The sequence below is a fragment of the Amblyomma mixtum genome, chromosome 10, assembly GCF_055824585.1.
Source record: "Amblyomma mixtum isolate Tamu chromosome 10, ASM5582458v1, whole genome shotgun sequence".
Lineage (NCBI taxonomy): Eukaryota > Metazoa > Arthropoda > Arachnida > Ixodida > Ixodidae > Amblyomma > Amblyomma mixtum.
This window is the reverse complement of record NC_143021.1, coordinates 2287234-2306209: the sequence shown is the minus strand read 5'-3', so window position 1 is coordinate 2306209 and position 18976 is coordinate 2287234. Positions and strand designations below refer to the sequence as shown.

General features: G+C 47.5%; 1 protein-coding gene and 1 long non-coding RNA gene across 11 annotated transcripts in view; one reads left to right on the top strand and one right to left on the bottom strand.

Moving 5' to 3' along the window:
- The window catches only part of LOC149324986 (uncharacterized), a 52611-nt gene extending 43318 nt beyond the window's left edge, over nt 1-9293 (top strand). For 5 of the 10 annotated variants that reach the window (XR_016285960.1, XM_089562456.1, XM_089562459.1 and 2 more), the window contains 2 exons: nt 3008-3171; nt 5541-9293. Coding sequence is in view for 8 of the 10 variants with exons in the window: in XM_089562456.1 (XP_089418582.1) it covers nt 3008-3171; nt 5541-5660 (284 nt within the window). In the remaining 2 variants the exon portion in view is untranslated. The remainder of the gene's footprint in view (nt 1-3007; nt 3172-5540) is intronic. The other 5 variants (XR_016285959.1, XM_089562458.1, XM_089562457.1 and 2 more) reach the window with 2 other exon arrangements.
- LOC149324987 (uncharacterized) lies at nt 1315-9277 on the bottom strand. Its single transcript, XR_016285961.1, has 2 exons — nt 8870-9277; nt 1315-2589 (listed from the first exon to the last, which is right to left on the bottom strand). It is a non-coding gene; the product is annotated as an uncharacterized LOC149324987 (long non-coding RNA).
- Nucleotides 9294-18976: the final 9683 nt, after the last annotated feature.

Below are 18976 nucleotides of genomic sequence, written 5' to 3'. Positions count from 1 at the left end.
GCTTAGTGCATGACTTGGCTGTTTGTCAGCAACTTTTACATGTTTCTTTTTTGTTGTTGTTTTTTCCTTCGACTGATTCAGAAGGGTTAATATATCCTACTTTCCGTATTGAACGCTGTGTTGAAAGTTCCAGTCTCGTTGTCGTTGTCATCTTTTTGTTCCTGTGCTGCGTTTCAATCTAGTTACGATGTATTACCAACACGCCCAAGGCTGTTCACTTCTGTCTTACCCACACTTCAGCCACTTTGTCGTTCCTGAGAGTCTTTGTTCGTCGATATGTTGGGAGCCTTTCCCAGCCAAGGATGATTACAGACTGTCCTCTTTAAAGCTCGCACTATTAGCCATTTCTGAAATCTTGTCCTCTGGGATCACTAGGTGGTATGAACTAACTTTTTAGGCCCTTTACACACGTCTTTATAAAAGTCCACAGAAGACAATTGTTCTGTACCTTGAGCCTGGTGTGTGATAGCCTTGGTTCGCTTATGTGCAACACAAACACAAGGCAAATACCAGTGAGGATGTGTGGGTGAGTAGCAATGCAGTGAAGCCAGACCAGTTCCAGTTGTGACACCAGTTCAGATGCCGGTTGCCCACTGTGCAAATTGTAAGGTCCATCATTCCCGTCAAAGTCTGAGAGGAATGGGCGAATGTTGTCAACTTGTTCGGTAAGCCAGTTAGTAGTAAGACATCGCGTGAAGATCGCGTGCCGACTATTAGACAGCACAAGGAATGATTTTTTGGAACAACATTGCAGAAATGATAAAGGGTGATGATTATGTGAATGCAGTGTATAATTTGGAATCATTCCTAATTGACCTGCTTAGAAGCGTGGTCAAAGTAGTAAGGTCTTTCACTAGTGTTTCATTTCACAGCTTTCACCACAACCTTCGGGCCTTTCCAAACTCAGTGAGGTGTTTCTGGGCGAGAACCTGTATCTTTGAATTTCCGGGCTGAAGACGGCATTTGCTGTTTGTCTTTAAAGCGAGCAAACCTCACAATTGTGGGCCTGCAATTTGCCAGTCCAGAAAGACCCAATGCGGTATGCTCGCTCAATATCACATGGTTCTCTCTGAAAGTACTACTCTTTGCAATGGTGAACTTTTCAGCATCACGCCCTGTTTGTTTCTCCTCGTCCTTGATGCCATAGAGAACAAGGCTATTTCTTCTGGATCTTTTCCCAGATCTTGTCTCATTGCAGCCTGGCTGGACCACCTGGCCCTGTGGCATCACTGCCCACCGTTGAGTTAATGATTGTTTATTTATTTATTTGTACAAATACCTCACACTTGGAACATTGTGTGAGCGGAGGGGTTACAATATTTTGCAGGCAAAAGACGGTACAAAGTGGAAAAGCACAAAAGTAAACGATGTTAAATACATTGGACTCCAAACAATTATTAAAGCGTACTTGCAAGAAAAATGTATTATACTGACACAGAAGCAGAAAACAGCAAATGAATAGGCAGCGGCACTGCATGGATTCAGCTACACATTATGAACACAATTTATGTACTACTATATCATGGATGCATACGGGGGGTCAATTTGTTTTTGAACATATATGGGTCATGTATGGTAGCAGTGCAATCCGGAAGACCATTCCAACACTTGATAGCACGCGGCGAAGCTGAGGAATTAAATGCGAGTGTTCGGCTGAATAGACGTTGGAAGCTAAGATTACTACGTAGGCGACGTGAAGTGCGCATTGGGCGTGTAAGTGGCAGAGTGGGCGAGTGATGACCGTATCTCTGCAGTGAGCAGAGAAGTGCGATATCCCTGTAAACTTGTTAGCGACAAAGATAACTTGATGCTTGTTACGCTGGGATGACGGTTGTGGTCGTGGTTGGTATCTGGACTGCCTTGAGGGAATGCGTCCCTAGGTGCGCCTGGCCAGATGGCGCAGAAATGCCCGGGAAGCGCAACCTGGCTCTCCCCCTGCAGCCACTGAGGAGGACGGCCAGTGACCTGTGAATGTAGAGCAGACCAGCTCCAAGAGTTTTATTGTTTATTTATTTATTTATTTCATAAATACTGCCGACTGCCCTTTGGCGGTCAAGGCAGGAGTGCACAAAGTTAAAAATTAAAATTACAAAGTAGCAACAACAAAATATCAGCAACAAAGGGCAATTACAGTACGAGGACATAAATTCATGAAGACCAACGGGAAGCAAAAAAAGCACAGGCACAACAACCGACGTCAACCACACTGAGTGAACAGAATAAAAACAAGGAAATCGAAATACACTGTCTACTAGACGCGCTACTGCGATACATGAGACGAAACAGCAGACAAGAAAGATTCTGAAGATATCGCTTGGCAGTCGGTTCCATTCGGAAATGGTGCGTGGAAAGAAGGAACAAGAATATGCTTTTGTTTGAAGCATGTTGTGTTGTATTGCATGTAACTCTGAAAATTGAGTTGCGTTTTATTACGTGTGATACTGAACAACATTTTTAGTCGGTGCTGCTTTCGACGGGATTCAAGCGTGGGAAGCCCAGATCTGTTGAGCAAATCAGATGTTTGCTGACCAGTGGAAACAGTGGCCTCGGGTGCTTGGTGGCTCCAGGCCACTGTTGGGGAGAGCAGGCCTGCACGAGAAGAAGAGGCATATTAGTGGGCAGCCTTAGTTCCAGAGAGAGATGACCGTTTGAGTGAGGACAGTGAGCCATAGGCATGTTTTAGAACAACGTCAATCTGGGCTAGATGGTGCATTATTTGAGACTGAAATGGCAATAGCGCTACAGCAAGACGTACACAAGAACGACCGACACAGGACATGTGCTAACTTCATCCCAGTTTATTTACTGCAAAGCCAGCCGAATTTTCTATATATTCGGCTGCCTTTGCAGTAAATAAACTCGGATGAAGGTAGCGCGTGTCCTAGCTGCATCAGTCTTTCGTGTGTACATCTTGCTGTAGCGCTATTGCCATTTCTGTCGTAGGCGTGTTGTGTATGCGTTCCCTCTGCACTGGCCAGAGATGCTGTGCTCCCTCCCTCTCCCCCAGCCCTGGGCCAAGCCATCAGCCTGGCCGGCAGCATTGCCAAGTTCCCCCAGCGGTGTGTGCAGGCTGACCTGGGTGCCACACGCCACGCCTGCTTCGGGGGGGAGGCACCATCATCATCATCAGCCAGGCTGCATGCGGAGGCTGTCCAGGGTACGACGCGTATGGTCAGACATAGCATCTCTTTTCTATCTACTGCATTCCGCCCATGTTGGCTGCAAACGGCCCCAATACCGAGTGATAGTTTTCTGAGCTATTTAGATAGATCCCCGGAACCTGCACTAGTTGGGCTTCACCATACAACATTCAGGTGTGTTGACGATTACCAGGTTTTTGCAGACCATTTCAGTTTCAATTCCATGATGATTAACATCCAGAAAGTGTATCAGGAATGGGGTTCAGGGCTGAAATTTACATTGGAGACCACCAAAGAAAAATTTCTGCAACATTAGGCATACGTATGAAAGTGGAAGAAAACTATGTCTGCTGGCTTTATAACACAAAGTAAATTAAACCAATCCTGAGTTTAAACTCAGAGTGCTCCAAGAAAGTTAAAAATTGCATAGCCAAATTGTGTTTCCATGTGATGAACTTCGAAGCCCAGATTAGACGCTTTGGTAAATATACAGGAACATCAAGAAAATAAGATGAGCAACAGATTCTGATAAACAGTCATCACCACCAGAAATCACATAGAACTCCGATCATCCAGCTACTGATAAGAACTGCAATTCCTTATCTATAAGGGCTATGGAGGGGGTGCAGACACAACTCTCTTTAAGATGCGCGAATTTCACGGCTTCAATGATTTCTCGCGTGGTTTTGTCACCGCACCTGCGCAGCACGCTCATGTTGCCCAGCTCAGGGGCGCATTTGCAATCTCGGCAGTGAATGCCCAGATGGCCTGAGATTGGTTGCGTCACTTTCTATTTGTGCTCTGATATTAAGGCATATCTGCCGGTTTGGCCTACGTATGCACGGCCGCAAGACAAGGGGGAAGAATACACGAAGCCCTGAGCACAGGATACGAACCAGTCGCGATGATTTATGGTGCATCCTGTGTGCTTACGACCCATATGATTAACGCGCTTGCAGAGGCGATCCGGAGCTGAAAATATAACATCTATTCCTACCCTTTTTCCTATTTTTCTTAAGCTGTGTGAAATCCCGTGGGCATAGGGAATGACTACGATCTTATCTTTATCTCTTATTTTTTCTTGTTTGGCTCTCAACAAGGCCTCAGCCACTGAGGATATGAGGGTCAGAGGATAACCAGCCTGCAGCGATCGGCGCGTCTGGGCTAAAAAGCTATCTTCTAGTTTGCTTAGGAATGTGTTCATAGGAATGTGTACATTTTCATGACCGATAATTCAGATGATATTTCAGACTTTGTGGAGTCTAAAAGTTCGAATTTTCGGACTAAAATAGGCGCCAACAATATTGTGATGATCGTTTTCAACTGAAAGATCGTTATTTCGGCCTATTATAGACGCGAGCGGGCATCGCTGTCACAACCAACCCGTTTGCCGCCACCGCGAAAGGCGCCATCTTGGATTTAAATGGAATCAGCTCGGCGGGCGCAATCGGACTGGCTTGGATAGGCTTGGCTATTTGTTCTCCATCGTTGCTATTCGTGGTAATGAGGTGCTCTCCATTGCCATCGAGATGGCCTACAAAGGGTGCGCAATCGCATGGAAAACGGTATAGCGGGACAGCTGCAGCGTCCATCACGGCTTGGACGACGCCCCCCGCGGTGCGCGGAGAGTGGGGGGGGGGGGGGGGTACTGCATTCGGAGGCGCCCGCTTCCGCTCGCGTCTTCCCGTGGGTTAGCTCGGTCTTCGCGAACATGATTGCCCCATGCCGTGCAGCGAGTGCATTCATTCGCAGCATGACCGCGGCTGCGTCGCACTATCTGGTATCATGATGCGATAGGGTGCGAACATGAAAAAAGCACTGCTACGACTCAGATAGAGTCTAATATTATCGCTTGTAGGCGGAACATGGGGAGCGGTGATTTTCGTGATTTGGAAAGTTGGTTTTTCGCACAAATGTTGATTTTTTTAAGTTCACGGATTTTTCGGACTGTTCGATTATTCGGGCCATTTTCCGGGTCCCTTTGAGTCTGAAAAATCGGTCGGCGACTATTCCGTTTTTCTTCAAACCGTAACTCATTGGAACAATTTACCCGATAACTGTCTTTTATCTTGATTGAGACACATATATTAAACTGCGGAGATTAACGGCCGAAACATGTTTGCCTTGTATTATTTTTTGTGCATGTATTTCACGCCTGTATGTCACTGTGTGTGTTAATTTGCAAACTTTTTTTTTTTGTGCTGTTTTGCAGATTTTCATGGTTGTAGTACTTCTGTACTTTGCGCTTTTTCTTCAGGGTTACATAGTCCCCCAGTATCTTTTCCTCTGCATAAACTCTACTCCTATGATATTCCGCTTCCTGTGCAACGACTTTTGTGATTTTCTTTTACATATGCTGTTCATCCTTTTGCATTTCGTGTGTATCTATCTCTGTTGCAGGTGCCAAGCGGTTCCTGTCGGGCATTGGTCGTCACGGCAGCTTCAACCTGCTGCACCCACCCAAGGCAGCCAAGCCCTGACAGGGTTGAAGAAATCTGCTATTTTCTAAGAGGCTTGTGATTGCAGTGGGATGAGGAATAGTAAATGGGCACCCCTCCTGTCAGAATAAGTTTGTGGCACCCACGTTATTTACCACGTAACTTGTGCACTTTTTTTCTTTTAAGGCTTCAGAAAGGGGGTGCACAGAGATTTCACAGACGTCCTGAAAATCACTCGTCTTAACACACACTGCATACAGCATAACAGACCTTGTCAGTGTGGCCTGTTGTAGGAGTAGTTGGTAGAATGTGTAACCACGTGTGAGTCTGTTATGAACAAGGTGGAATACAAGTGGACAAGCTAGCAGACAAGAAATGTCTTATTGATTACCTTCTGAAATCAGCTTTGATTGATTCGAGTAATTCACAGCTCTTGACACTACTTGTGCCTCATTGGGCGGCTGACTTCTGCAGGTGCAGCATTTTTTGTTCACAACAGGATTTCAGGTAGGATTGCCTCGGCAGAGGTCACCTTCCATCGTCAGCGATCTCTGTGCTGACCAATTCAGCATCCCTGTCTTGTTGACCACGGCTGCCTGCATCTCTCAGAGAGGCTCACTGTTGCTTTGTGGAAGCAATTCTTGATAATATTTGCCTCGCCCACAATTCCCTTAAATGACAGCAAATTTCAAGTCAGTTACCCTTTTCTGTGCCAGGAGGGAAAAATGGCCGCTTTAAAGGTCGCGGCGGCAGTCACGGTGTTTTCGGGCAGTTGTAAGCAAGTGGTTCCAAGACCAGTGCAAGCCGCCTAGTTGGATCCAGGATACTTGCCTCTGAATGGTTAAAGTGCACCGATTCCAAGGTTGGATGCTAGATATGCGTATTGCATTGGTCTTCAAACCGACGTAGGACCTAAGCGGTGGCGATGTCACGAAGCGCTTGTTTGGAGCCGTTTGTGGCCGTGTTTCAAGCTTTCCTACTCCCTGTGAGGACCACGACGGGCAGTGACGAGTAACGGCTGCTCACCTTGGAGAAAGGAGGCTGTTCATGGTGAATTTCCTGTGCGTGCATAAGCTACACAGCACCGTGACAGTGTCCGAGAAGTGAAAGTGGTTGCGGTCGGAGTAAGTGCTTCTCCGCCGAGGCAGAGAAGTGCGCACGTGCGAAGGCTCACTACCACCCTCCACGGTTCTGTGTAACGGGTGGTGTAGGAATGTGTGTTTTGATCGGGATCTGATAATTTATGAAAAAACTTGAGATTTTCTTGAGAATGAGAGCAAGTTGGCTATCGCAGGAATGCTTTCCAAAGCCTTGCCAATTTGGATTAAACAACTTTATCGGCCAAAACATTATATCACCACGAGAGTAGAAAATATGTTTTACAATTGGGCGCACATGCCAACGGCACAAATAGGGTCATAGGTGCTGGGTGATGACTGGCAAGACACATACAGGGGCCAAGCTATGATGAGACAGGAGGCTATCTTCATGGCACACACGAGATATATGTACACACTGTGTCCCGTCCTGCTGTTGCATTCTCCAAGTTTCACAGTTTCAGTTTACTTCATAAGTCGTCTAGGCAGTCTCGTTATACAGCTCAATAACTTGTGTCATTATCAGGACTAAATATAACCATAATTTCATTTATACGGTCATGCCTCGTTAATACAGACCCCATTATTATGGATTCAAATCATGGACAGTATTTCTGGGGGCAAAACTTTTTCAATGCACTCACACCTCAATAACATGGAAACACGCTCATAACACAGTGGACAGAGTGAAAATAAATACAGCCCTTTGTCACATAATTGTGCAGAGTGCAAAGACTGTTAAGACTTCTTGAATTTGAGTAGATAAGTCAAGCACATCCTGAATCACATACCTTCGTCACACACTGTAATTGCCATCACACTGCTTGTCGCACTGTGTGCAGAGTGTTTTGTGTTAACCCATGAACTGCCAGGCCCAGCGATTCCTCCTGCTCACACACTTTCTGGATGCCAAAGCACTTCTGTTTCCGGTGTCAAAAGCATTGGCAGTGCTCGGCGACTCACATCCTGGCGCAGATTACTCATTGCACAAAATGAATTAAGCTGCTTAACAATAAAGAACAGAGCCGCAAGCTTACATTATAACATCACAGATGCCTTTCCGTAGCCCACAATGCTATAGCACTTTTTAAACGGAGTGCACCATGTTGTCACAACCTAAACCGAGAACTACTCTGCCTCAGCCCACCATCATGCAGAGAAGTTTGTGTTGTCACCAATTCTTCATGCAAATATTTTTGCAGACATACGTCCGCATGGCAGGCAGGAAATATAAAAAAAAATCTCTGCCTCTCCCGTAACAGAGAGTAGAGTAAGCGTGAAATGTTTACGGGCATAACGCATTGGTTGTAGATGGTACTAGTCAAAATCTTGAAATGGGTCTAGTGTTCAACACACCACACCACACTCTTCTTGTTGCGTCGAAGTGATCGCCTGCAATAGGGCGGGCTTAGGTAGGCAGCCGCGAACCGTGGCGGCCTTGTAGCTTTCGGGAGCGGCTGCATAATCATGGCGTTGTCGGCAGGGGCGAGCAGTCTTCTGCTGTGGCGTATCACTCGCAAAGCGATCGCTTTCCGCAAGACGCTTCCTACCTCTCCTTTCATCAGGCTCCGTTGCTTGGCTTAAGCAGCTGTGACGGTAGCGGCAATGAAATGCAGGACAATGCAGAAGCGTACGCGGACACGATGAGACGCAGGCCTGAGAGGAATTCAAATACTCCGCGCGTTCAAATACTCCACGAGCGTGTATACATCTGCCTGCCAAAGGGTGAACCTTCATGAGCTGAAGGCCCAGCGGCCGGTCTTTTACATGCGTGAGTGTGGGACCGAAGTGCCATCCTTGGCGACAGCGCGGAAGCGCGGCCCTTTCTCTTAGAGAGTCTCGTTAAATCTCGTACGGTACCCGGATGCTCTCGTTTCGGTGCCCGGATGAATGGAATTCAGTGCCCAGATGTTGGCTCTCGGTCTCGGCATGACGTCACCACAATGCCGACAACGGGAGCTAAAAGCATTTCATGCTTAAAAAACGACGCTCCACAAGGGACCACTGCACTACACACCGATGTTTTTGCACGTCGTAACCCGAGCATCCATAATCACAAAACACATTGTCCTCTATGTAGATGGTGAAATTTTCACCAGGCAGCTGCGCCCGGCTTCGCAGGCGTTGTTCCGCACGGAGCTTGAGCACCGCAGGCCTGCCGAATACGTCAGAAAAATTGGTTTCAAAGGCTTACCACGTGGTGATACCGGCTTCGTGGTTCCAGAACCATAGATTCTCAACGTCCGAAAGGTAGAATATTACGTTCTTGAGCTTGAGTGCATCATCCCTCATTGTTATGGGTGCTCACCCGTTCGTAGGATGCCAACCAATCCTCGACATCGTGGTCGCCGGTGCCACTGAATACAGCGGGATCACGATGGAGCGCAGAGAACGGTCGGGGTGTGTGGGCATGCGCAGAGTCCTGAGGCATGGTAGGCGGCGAGAGATTACGGCTGCGAAGGTCCAGGGCGCCAGACGACCGCAACCTCCAACAAATGAAAGGGGGTTCGTGCACTAGTGAACAGCGCTGACGGACAGCGCATGTGTTTGTCTCATCTTCTTCCGTCCCGTCCGTCAGCGCAGTTTTGCCGTACCATTCAACATAAACAAACCAGCCCGACTCAGCCCTCTCCTTGAATATATATATATATATATATATATATATATATATATATATATATATATATATATATATATATATATATGTCACATCAGCGGTAACTGAGGACGTGCTATATATATATATATATATATATAGTAGTAAGAACGTAGACCAACGTTTGAAACGCTTGAAACAATTTATTGACGTTGCGGCCGTGGAACGGCCTTCGTCAGAATGTCTAGATCGAAAGGGATGGCACAATATATGTAGGTAAGAACAATGCACAAGATAATGGACCCGAAAAAATTTGATAAAAAGCATCAGGCGCATGGCTACAAAACGATAAATGAGTCGCAGTGTGAATCACAAGACGATAAATTAACCACAATACACAACAGCTACTTTGCGAAATTTAGTCTATCGGCTGTGTAAGCTACATATAATGAACACGATACAGTAGAACCCCGCTGTTACGTTCCTCACTGCTGCGTTTTCCCGGCTGTTACGTCGTTTTCATCCGGTCCCGGCATAGCTTCCATAGGATCCAATGTATTGGGAACCCCGCTGTTACGTCGTAGCCGAGGAAACGATCCCGCATGATACGTCGCAACCGGGCTCCCCGAACCCGCCCGGGCAATGCGCGCCAACCGGCATTTTGATTTTTGACGAGTCTTGGCCAGGCTTGGCTACGGAACTGGCTGCAAGAAGCCGCACGCGAGTTGGAGAGGCCGCCACTAGATGGCTATCTGCCTCGCGAACGCCGAATGCCGCGATCTTTATCGTGGGAGGTGGTGACGAGGAGGCGCGGCTGCGGGCGCTTATCTGTTTTTCTCATTCAGCGTACGCTTCGGCGGACGCAGTTGTTGCGACACGCGTCTTTTCTTTTCTTTCACTCTTTCTTTTTATCTTTTAACTCTCCTCTATCTGCAAGTGCCAGCGGTGATGGCTCGGCTGGAGTCAGTCGGCAGGCCCGTGCAATTTCCTTTCCATCCTTCTCTCAGTCGCAACAACATCTTTATCGTGCTTTGATGGCGTGATAGCTTTGCGTAAGCGGAAGGCGCTTCCCCTTGAGGAAAAGCTGGACGTACTAAACGCAGTCGACAGGCAGTCAGGGCGGCCTACGCGGAGCAGCGCGGCGAGCAGCCTACGCAAATTTCAGTGCTTGACGCTGTGCACAACGTCGCTTCAGCGTGGACTGCAGTGAGCGCGTGAACTGCACAGCACTGCTGCGTGCGGGGTGGCCGCACCGCAAAGCGACGCTGACAGCAATGCGGCCTTTGCTATTGAGAAACGCGTTGTTCTTTCCAGCGAGCGAAACAAACTGCAATCCACCATTCTCGATTTTTTAAAGTCCTAGGGTCAATTTGCGGAAATAAATTGTTTCAAGTCAAAGCTGCACTGTTTTCATTAATTTTCGGTGCTTTCCTCACTGTTGCGTTTTCCCGGCTGTTACGTTTTTTTTTCCCGGTCCGGTGAAAAACGTATGAGTGGGGTTCTACTGTAATGTGCTTTGCTTATAATCAGTCCTAAGATGACAAGTCACCATCTTGAACAGCGAGAATGAAGAAGCAAGAAGTTGCACGTGATCAACAAAACACATGGAGGCGATGAACAGCATAATCAGTAGAAAGAATATCTTCTACTAAATCTAGAAAAGAAACTGATGACGAACCAGAATACACTGACCTAAAAGCGAAATATTTGGGCATTAAGAGGGTATGGAACTCAATTTTCCTGTGCTTTCATTTAAACCGGAAGACACTGTATTGAACTTATAGATAAGGTAAGACTCCCTAATTTCCCGGTCAGGATTAGTTTTAAAGCCTGATTCCAGAATGGTAGCAGAAATCTGATCGAATTAGTGGCCAGTGAGTTGGACATGCCTTGATAGCGGTAAGTTCGGTGGGCTTTGAACGTGGGCTTTGTGGTTGTTGAAGCGTAATCTAAACGGGGTTTCAGTCTGACCTATATATTGTAAATTACATACGGTACACTGCAGCAGGTAGATGACATTTGCAGTATCGCAGTTGAAATCACCGCGAATGCTTAAACGAAAGAGTGAACCGGTGCTATTGACGCTACAAGATGTGGTCATATGCGGACATACTTTACAGCGACTCTTGTTACATGGATGGCAGCCTACGGGTTCGGGGGGATTGGTCTTTGACGATGTTAGTATATCGCGTAGGTTTTTTGACCTTCTGTAAACTACTTTGGGTGGCTCTAAAAATATGTTCTTCAGGCGATCACTTTGCATAAGAATGTTATAGTGCTTATTTAGGATTGCTGAAATTTTTGGAGCAGATGCAGAATGGGTCAAGACAATGTTGGTATGAAAGTGCTGAACTGTTGGTTTATCTTTGGCAAGTAGACTCGTTCGGTGTAGTGTATCAGCACGCTTAATGGCGTCATCTATCAGTTGTGGTGGGCAATTCTGCTTAGTCAGTGAGTTACGGAGTGTAGCGCAGTTGCGTTCAAAATCAGATTGTTCCGAGCAGATGCGTTTGAAGCGGACCACTTGACTGTAGGGGATGCTGGTTTTAACATGCTTGACATGGCTACTGTCAAAGTGCAGATACTGTTGGCGGTCAGCAGGTTTACGGTACACTTGTAGTTAAGCGCTCTTCGTGAAGTGAGACTGTGACGTCAAGAAAATGGATTGTAGATCTAGAATACGTATGGGAAAATGATATCGAAGGGTGCACGCTGTTGAAATCGACAATAAATGATAGGAGTTCGGCTTCGCCATGGGGCCAAATGAAAAAAATATCATCGATGTAACGCCTATAGCAAAATGGTACTAAAGACCGGCTTCCCAAAAATTTGTTTTCAAACATCCCTATAAATATGTTGGCATAATTTGGGCCTATACGGGTACCATTGAAGTACCACTAGTCAGGACATAATGTTTGCCTTCGAATTCTAAATTATTTAACTGCAATATAAGTTTCAGTAAGGTAGCCAAAGTACAACTATCTAGTGTTTTTTCTATGCTAGCTTCAATATAGGCAGTCACTACGGCCCGGATACCATCTTCATGCGGAATGTTCGTGTAGAGTTATGTGACGTCGTGCGTGACGAGCAATGATTCCGGAGGAATAGTCAGGTCGATGATGTCAGAAAGGAAGTGCGTTGTGTCTTTTATGTAAGACGGAAATGTGGGCGGAATATTATTAATGAGCGTGTCGACGTACAGAGACAGATTTTCCGTGACACAGCCGACACAGGAAACTATGGGCCTACCTGGAATCTTCTCTTTCTGAATTTTAGGTAACAAGTAGAATTTACCGGCTACCGGGCTGAGGGGGACGATTGAGCGAAACACGCTTTCTGTAATTTGGTTGTCCTTATAAAGGTCTAGCAAAGTGTTTTTAAGAATATCTTTGAACTGATCTGTGGGGTGATACTCCACATGCCGATAGAAAGATTCGTCTGTTAGCTGCCTATGTGCCTCTGCAACATAATCTCCTTCGTTCATTATTACCACAGCACCACCCTTCTCAGCCGGCTTAATGATGATATCGCTTCGAGACACTAACTGCTCCATCGCTTTTGTCTCGCGAACTGAAAGGTTCCGATGAAAAGGGATCTGTTTCTCATACAGTTGTAGGACATCATGTGCAATTCTAGACACTTGTCGCGCTGTGTTGGAGGAACCCAGTGTTTGTAAGATGGCAATGTATTGCGCAATGCGTTTGAATTAGGCTTATTATGAAAAAATTCCTGAGGGCGAAGATTCTGGGCAAAATTATCCAAATCTTTCATCAACTGAAACTCGCCAAAACCGCCTGTGGCAGGACAAAAGCTGAGGCCCCGGGACAGCACTTTACTTTTTTCGAAGCTTAATTCATGATCTGAGATATTAATTAGATTCGAAAAATGGGGAGGACTGCTTTCTTTTTTTACCGCTAGTGCCGCCGGGAAAGAAGATGGGCAATCTTTGTCTGTTGAATTATGAATGAATTCACGATCATTGCTAACTACGTTAGAAAAATAGCCTACGTTGTCTCGTAACAGCTTTTTTGTTTTAATGGCGCAAAGTTCATCTCGCTTTTTGGTTTTGTACTCTTCCAACGCAAACGTTTCAGAAGAGCTTAGTCTATAGCAGGAGCACAGTTGGTTTGCGGTATTACGAAACATATTCCCGGAAGATACATAGTGTTCTGAAACAACACGGGTAAGTTCAAGCGAAGCGATTGCTAGTATCTTATTCCATCGTGATATATTCTTTTCTGACATTTCAGATATAGCTGGTTTTACAGTTATGCGCAGGCCTTTCGGGGCTATGGACGAGGCTAAGTAGGTCCTTAGGGTGGCAACATGCAACTCGTGGCGAATGCACTTATCGGCTATTTTTTCTGAGCTTTAGAAATCCGACAGAGTAGTGTGTAGGAGCACTGTTAGCGGAAAATGACGTGGCTAGTCATTGCTGTCGCTCGGTCCGGGAGGCTTTGGAGTTGGTGCTGCGGAGCTTGTATTCGAGACGCTGGCGACAGATTTGCCATTTTTGGTAGGGCGACCATTTTGCCTGTGTGGTTGAGTCTTGGAGGCACTAGAGGAACTACCCGGGACTGATGCAGGTCTTGTTTTCCCGCACAGTTGGTGAGGAGAAGGCACAACCCCTGACGACGCTGAAGCAGGCCTTGTCTTTTCACCCAGTTGATCACCCAGTTATCAACTGGGTGAAAAGACAAGGCCTGCTTCAATGGGTGATCACCCAGTTGATCACCCAGTTGATAACTGGGTGATCACCCAGTTGATCACCCAGTTATCAACTGGGTGAAAAGACAAGGCCTGCTTCTTGCTTCTTCATTCTCGCTGTTCAAGATGGTGACTTGTCATCTTAGGACTGATTATAAGCAAAGCACATTATCGTGTTCATTATATGTAGCTTACACAGCCGATAGACTAAATTTCGCAAAGTAGCTGTTGTGTATTGTGGTTCATTTATCGTCTTGTGATTCACACTGCGACTCATTTATCGTTTTGTAGCCATGCGCCTGATGCTTTTTATCGAATTTTTTTGTGTCCATTATCCTGTGCGTTGTTCTTACCTACATATATTGTGCCATCCCTTTCGATCTAGACATTCTGACGAAGGCCGTTCCACGGTCGAAACGTCAGTAAATTGTTTCAAGCGTTTCAAACGTTGGTCTACGTTCTTACTACTACATACCGTGCCAAGATTTTGCCGGAAAAAAAACCAGTCACACAAGACGACGGACAAGAAGAGTGTACACACCACAACGACTGGACTAGCAACTGAAGTTTATTGGAAAATACATGGTCCGAGCAAGGCCAGCAGAGCATGCGCAGCAGCATCATCACAAATCACTGAGCATAAGAGACAAATACAAGCAATCTCATCTATCGTGGACGACCTAAAAAAGCAAATACAATCAACTAATAAAGGTTTTCAACTAATAAGTTTTAATGTCTTTTAAATCCAAGGCTTCCAGTTTGAATTTTACCGTAGAATTGCCTGAGAACTCTTGCTTACAGTTCTTGGACTTGAGATTGTTTTTCAGTGAACCGGACCACTTGTGTTGGATGTACATGCCTAGAACAAAAAAGGCCCTTTTACCCTATGACTCCTGTCACTCTAAGCTTATTAAGAGAGGAATTGCTTCATCCTGCTTGAGGTCACCATTATTGAAGCCCTGTTTTCACAAGGTTTCACTCAGCTTTTCCGCTCAAGTCGCACGCCTAAGTTCTACTGGGTTTCCCTCGTCGCTTCTGCAGGCCGCTGCCGGGTCTCTGTTGAAAACCCTCATCCCAACTTCTAGTGCTCGAGAATCTGGCATTCGTGAGAGGCGGAAATTTGAAGTACTGCCCTAAGTTCATAAGACCTCGCATGGCCTGAAGAGGGTGGCAAGAAAATTCGGTGTGGAAATCTTCTTTTCGGCGCCTTGTAAGCTGTCCCGTTTGTGCGCGCTAACTAACAATGATTCGAGAACAAAAGCAGGCTGTGGTGTAAACCACAAAATCAAGTTTGTGTCCTGTAGAATGGGAGTAGTGTATGAAATCCCGCTTAGTTTCGGCTCAGTTTACGTGGGACAAATGGGACGCTGCATTAATAAGCGCCTACAAGAACATACAGGACAAGAACTGCAAAGCATGATCAATCAGCTAGACAGGCAGAGTAGAACGGTGGGGCTAAGAATTAACATGCAGAAAACCAAAGTAATGTTCAATAACCTAGCAAGGGAACAGCAGTTTGCAATTGGTAGAGAGGTGCTGGAAGTAGTAAGAGAATATGTCTACTTAGGGCAGGTATTGTAGGTACGAATTGCGCACAAAAGACACACACAGGAAAGACACGAGAGAGACTGAAAGAGCGCAAAGGCGCAAGGGCAGGTAGTGACCGCAGATCCGGATCATGAGAGGGAAATAACTAGAAGAATAAGAATGGGGTGGAGCGCATATGGCAGGTTCTCTCAGGTCATGAATGGTAGCTTACCAATATCCTTGAAGAGAAAAGTATATAACAGCTGTATCCTACCGGTACTCACCTATGGGGCAGAAACGTGGAGGCTAACAAAGAGGGTTCAGCTTAAGTTAAGAACAACGCAGCGAGCTATGGAAAGGAAAATGATAGGTGTAACGTTAAGAGATCGGAAGAGGGCGGAGTGGGTGAGGGAACAAATGCGGGTTAATGACATCCTAGTTGAAATCAAGAGGAAGAAATGGGCTTGGGCAGGGCATGTAATGCGAAGGCAAGACAACCGCTGGTCCTTATAGGTAACGGAGTGGATTCCAAGAGAAAGCAAACGTAGCAGGAGACGGCAGAAAGTTAGGTGGGCGGATGAGATTAAGAAGTTTGCGGGGATACAGTGGCGGCAACTAGCAAAGGACAGGGTTAATTGGAGAGACGTGGGAGAGGCCTTTGCCCTGCAGTGGGTGTAGTCAGGCTGATGATGATGATTATGATGACAAGAACATAAAACTTCGTTGGGCTCTCACAGCGGCATGCATTTGCCAAAACACTGTCTTTCTTGTGACAATAAATGCACGCCACTCTTTGAGCGTACAAAGATAATTGGAAGGGCCAAAGACCAGAAAACACGTGAGATCATCGAAGCCTGGCAGATTGATAGATATGGGCCCGAAAAGTGTGTAAGCGAGGCTTCGGTTCATCTGTACAAGAAGGAACTGAAGTTCCTGAACTCGATAAGATAGAGTTTGCTTGTTGCGCATGCGTAAGGTTGGTGATGGAAGGAAGATGTGTTTCAATAAACAGTTGCAAGTCCGCGCTCGTCCTGTCTACTTCTTCCCTGTGTATCGTCCTTTGCGTGGTTTTCGTTCTTAGTTCTGCTGGGATGCCGTCAGTTCCCGGGGATGTAGCAGAGCTTATCCCGCGGATAACTTCCCGCACTTCGCTGCCTGTGATTGGGCGCATGATTGATTACGCTTCCTCGTCGTCTTGCCCCGGGAGATCAAAGTTGAAACGAGCCGTGCGCTCTGCAAATGCGCGACCTGTACCAGAATTCACGTTGGAAAAGCGTTCCGAGAAAAAGTTCCAGAACATGCGCTCTATATCGCACCGTTCAATACTCTCCCATCTGCCATCGCAGAACACTGACGAGACGTGTAACGATACTCTCTCCGTCGCCCCTGCATCACGTGCGAGGCGCAAGATATCGGGGCTGAAAATGGGGCGGTGGTGGGCCACCGAAGCAGTGCGCGACTGCTGACATAACAGTCGCGAGTACCGTTCGCACTGAAATGGTAGGTACGCGCACACTTCCCGAGTCTGCGAGCCTCACAATACGGATTTTCCATAGACATTGTTCTCCGCTCGCTCTCACTTCCGCCGCCCAGCACGGCTGCACGTTCCCCGCAACTCCTCTTTGAGATGATGATGATGATGAAAACTTTATTTGTAACAAGGGAGTTTTGGACACGTCGGTCCTTGGGCGCCCGCACGGCCCCACTGCACTCAAACGTTCATGTCCCGGAGGCTCATGACGCTGGCAGCCCGGCCGGTGGCGATGGCTTGCTTGGCCGGGTCCTCGGAGCGCAGTAAGGTCTCCCATGCCTCCCAAGTGGTAAGGTGCTCCAGGCCCCGCGGGAGAGTGTCGCCGGGCAGAGGAAAAGAATATGGTCGAGAGTGGCTTTGGGGTGGTGGCAGAGGGTACAGGAAGGGTTCGTGTGGACTGGGTGATATCGCGAGCGTATATAAGGGGAGGGCAAAGTGCGTGTTTGGAGCCGCCTCCAAAGTGTCTGATGGTAGTTGTCGAGGGAAGGATGAGATGGGGGGTAGAGCCGACGCTCGGCTTTGCAGGCCTGCGTCATTTCACTGAATGAGTGCATGCGCTCCCGCGAGAACCCCAGGTCGGAGGCTGCCGGTGCCCGGTTGAGAGAAGCTCGGGCTAAAGCGTTGGCGGCCTCGTTTCCGGGATTCCCGGAGTGGGCAGGCACCCATATCAGCTCCACATGGCGGGGCGGGTGCGCGGCGAGGGAGTCCAGTATGCGAAATGCAGGGACGTGAACTCTCCCGCGAGCAAAATTTAGTATGGCAGCTTTGGAATCTGACAGTATATATCGGGCCTCCGTGTGGGTGATGGCCAGGGCAATGGCGGCCTCTTCGGCCTCCTCCAAAGCGGCAGTAGGGGTTATGTGAAGGGTGGCAATGGGTTGGAGGGAGGGGTTCGTGATGGCTACAACTGCTTCCTCGCCCGTGCATGCGGCATCCACCCAAACGGCATACGGTTCCGTGCCATAGTGTTTGTGGAGTGCCCGTGCGTGAGCTCTGCGGCGGGGTTCGTGGTAGGTGGGATGCATGTTTTTGGGGAGAGGTTTAATGAATAAATCGCGGTGAATGAGGCGGGGGACCTGGAGCTGTGTGGGATCGGTAACTGGTAGGCGTATACCGAGGGTGTGTAGGATGTGTCTCCCGGTGGTGGTTCTCGCGAGACGTATGTATTGTTTCTGTCGGTGGGCCTCAATAAGCTCCCCTATCGTATTGTGTAGGCCTAGTTGAAGGAGTTTTTCGGTTGAGGTATTTAGGGGTAGGTGTAATGCTGTTTTAAATGCTGTTCGAATCATGGCATCCAGGGTGGAGATTTCCCCGGCCTGGAGTTTCAGGTAGGGGAGCGTGAAGATAAAGCGGCTGAGGACGAAGGCATGAATGAGATGACATAGGTCATGCTCCTTCATGCCCCGGTGGTGTGCAGAAATGCGGCGGATTAGGTGTGATATCGACACAGTTGTCTGCTTGAGTTTCCGTATGGTGAGTGTTTTTCCCGTTGTTCTGGATGTGGAGGCCAAGTACCCGGAGAGTGTTTACCTCCAGGATGGGCCGGTTTTCCAGTGTCACGGTGATGGGGGCTGTGGGGCAGTTTCGTGTTGTGGGGCGGATTATGAGGAGCTCCGACTTCTCCGGTGAGCAGGAGAGTCCGATACTCCGCGCATGCATTTGGGTGAGGGTAGCCGCGGACTGTAGGGTGTTCTCTATGTCTCCATCACTGCCATGGGTGGTCCATAGCGTGATATCATCGGCATAGAGTGTATGCCGAAGGTGAGGGATGGTTTGTAGCTTGTGGGCAAGGGGAATGAGAGTGACATTGAAGAGGAAAGGGGAGAGGACGGACCCCTGGGGGGTTCCGACCCCACTAAGGGTGTATGGGGGGGAGATGTGGGGACCGAAGTGAATTTCGGCCGTGCGGTCAGTAAGGAATGTTTGAATATAGGTGTACA